The sequence below is a fragment of the Dipodomys ordii genome, unplaced genomic scaffold (assembly GCF_000151885.1).
Source record: "Dipodomys ordii isolate 6190 unplaced genomic scaffold, Dord_2.0 Scaffold54, whole genome shotgun sequence".
NCBI classification, from domain to species: domain Eukaryota; kingdom Metazoa; phylum Chordata; class Mammalia; order Rodentia; family Heteromyidae; genus Dipodomys; species Dipodomys ordii.
In genome coordinates, this window is record NW_012267270.1 from 5,167,564 (window position 1) to 5,169,926 (window position 2,363).

The window sequence follows — 2,363 nt, forward strand, 5'->3', positions numbered from 1 at the left end:
ATTTTTGGGTCCGGTCGTGGGGCCTGAACTCTGGGCCTGGGCACTGTCCCTCAGCTCTTCAGCTCAAGGCTAGTGCTCTACCACTTGAGCAACAGCGCCACTTCCAGCTTTTTTCTTTTTGCTTATGTGGGGCTGAGGAATGGAACCCAGGGCCTTAGGCATGCAAGGCAAGCGCTCTACCACTGAGCCACCTTCCCAGCCCTCTCCAAATAATATTAGCATGTAAGTTTGGGGATTAAGTTTCCAACACATTAACTTTTGGTGGACACATCCAAACCATAGCAAAGCCTTTAATTTTGATACCCCTTCTCCCCTGGGAGAGGGATTTTTGCCAGATTTTTCAAGCATCAACTTTTTCCCTGTTTTATTCTCTCCTTATAAACCCTAGGACAGATTGACAGAGTGATTTATACTGATTCAACTTGAATCCAAATTCCGGCAGTTATAGTTATGAATAGATTACTTCAACTCTCAGTCCTCCAATTTTCTCACCTATCGCACTAAGTCTATCAATAGACTTTTTGTGAGGATTAATTGAAATAATATACGGCACTTAGAATAAGGCATGGCCAGTCTCCAGCATGATGGTGCATGCCTGTAGCCCAAACTACTTGGGAGCCAGAGATTGGAAGGAATATAGTTCAAGGACAGCCTGGAAAAAAAAGCAAGACCCTAACTTTTTTTTTTTGCCAGTCCTAGGGCTTGAACTCAGGGCCTGGGCTGTCCCTGAGTTTCTTTTGCTAAAGCCTAGTACTCCACTACTTGAGCCACAGCACCACTTCTGGCTTTTTCTGTTTATATGGTACTGAGGAATGGAACCCAGGGCTTCATGCATGCTAGGGAAGCACTCTACTACTGAGCCACATTACCAGTCCCGCCCCCTTTTTTTTGTTGTTGTTGTGGGAGCTTGAACTCTGGGCTTTGGGCACTGTCCCTCAGCTCTTCAGTTCAAGGTGAGCACTCTACCACTTGAGCCACAGCACCACTTTTAGCTTTCTGGTGATTAATTGGAGATAAGAGTCTCATGGACATCCCTGCCTGGGCTGGTTTTGAACCCCAGTCCTCAGGTCTCAGTCTCCTGAGTAGCTAGGATTACAGGTGTGACCTTTTTATTTTTTATTTTTTTCCATGTGGCTTGAACTGTGGGCCTGGGCACTGTCTTTGAGCTATTTTACTCAAGGTGAGTGCTCTACCACTTCAGCAACAGTGCCACTTCAGGTTTCCCTTAATTTCATTAAGAATTAATAGCAGAGGCCTTTGTAATTGTGCCTCTTAACGGTGCAGCCTTTGGATTATCTCATTACTTAACTTGAGCTTCTTAGGTTTCAGGGAAAGTGGGATGTAAAAGGAAAATAGCCTGAAGAGATATTTGGGAGAATCTTTTTATTATAAGCAAAACCTGTGAGTTGTAACCTCAGGGCAGGTGTTAGAGACATTAGTCTTCTGGAAGAGAAGTGATTTTTACAAAGTCACAGAGATGGTGCCAACATGTTTCTTTCCCATGCAAATAGGAGAATGGTCTATGTAACTGTAGCAGAAGTGAGCCTGCTATGTGGGCAATGGTGCTGTTAGACATTTTCCCCTTGAATACATGTTATAGTTTGGGTATGCTCTTTCCTGTATAAAAGATGCCATTTTTAGCTTTTGAGTAATACTCTAACATTTCTACTTTCTTTAGGATACTATTGTGAAACAATGACTTTGAAACCCTTTACCTACCCGTTTCCAGAGACAAGGTTTTTTCATGCAGGATCCAATGTGTATAAATTCAAAATCAGATATGGCAACAGTATCAGGTAATTTTCAAATTCATCTATATAATTCATGCTAGTGGGGCTGGGAAGGTGGCTCAGTGGTAGAGTGCTTGCCTTGCATGCATGAGGCCTTGGGTTTGATTCCTCAGCATCACATAAGCAGAAAAAGCCGGAAGTGGCGCTGTGGCTCAAGTGGTAGAGCGCCAGCCTTGATCTGAAGAGTTGAGGGACAGCACCCAGGCCTAGAGTTCAGGCCCCACGACCAACAACAACAACAAAAATTACAATAATTCATGCTAGTGCACACCCCCAGGTCAGCCTTGCTCTGCCTTTGTTCAATCCATGGTAATGGCTACTGTAGACTTTTTTTTTTTTTTGTCGGTTGTGGGGCTTGAACTCTGGGCCTGAGCACTGTCCCTGCACTCTTTAGTTCAAGGCTAGTGCTCTACCACCGGTTTTCTGGTGGTTTATTGGAGATAAGAGTTTCATGGACTTTCCTGCCTGGGCTGGGGCTGGCTTTGAACCGTGATCCTCAGATCTCAGCCTCCTGAGTAGCTAGGATTACAGGCGTGAGCCACCAGTGCCCCAGCTAGAGCTCTACTACTTGAG

The 2,363-nt window shown here is 44.7% G+C and overlaps 1 protein-coding gene across 1 annotated transcript in view; it reads left to right on the forward strand.

Moving 5' to 3' along the window:
• Positions 1 to 1,695: 1,695 nt before the first annotated feature.
• The window catches only part of LOC105989092 (chromosome unknown open reading frame, human C11orf85), a 40,534-nt gene continuing 39,866 nt past the window's right edge, over positions 1,696 to 2,363 (forward strand). The window contains exon 1 of the mRNA XM_013020904.1: positions 1,696 to 1,796. Within this exon, the coding sequence (XP_012876358.1) occupies positions 1,696 to 1,796 (101 nt within the window). The remainder of the gene's footprint in view (positions 1,797 to 2,363) is intronic.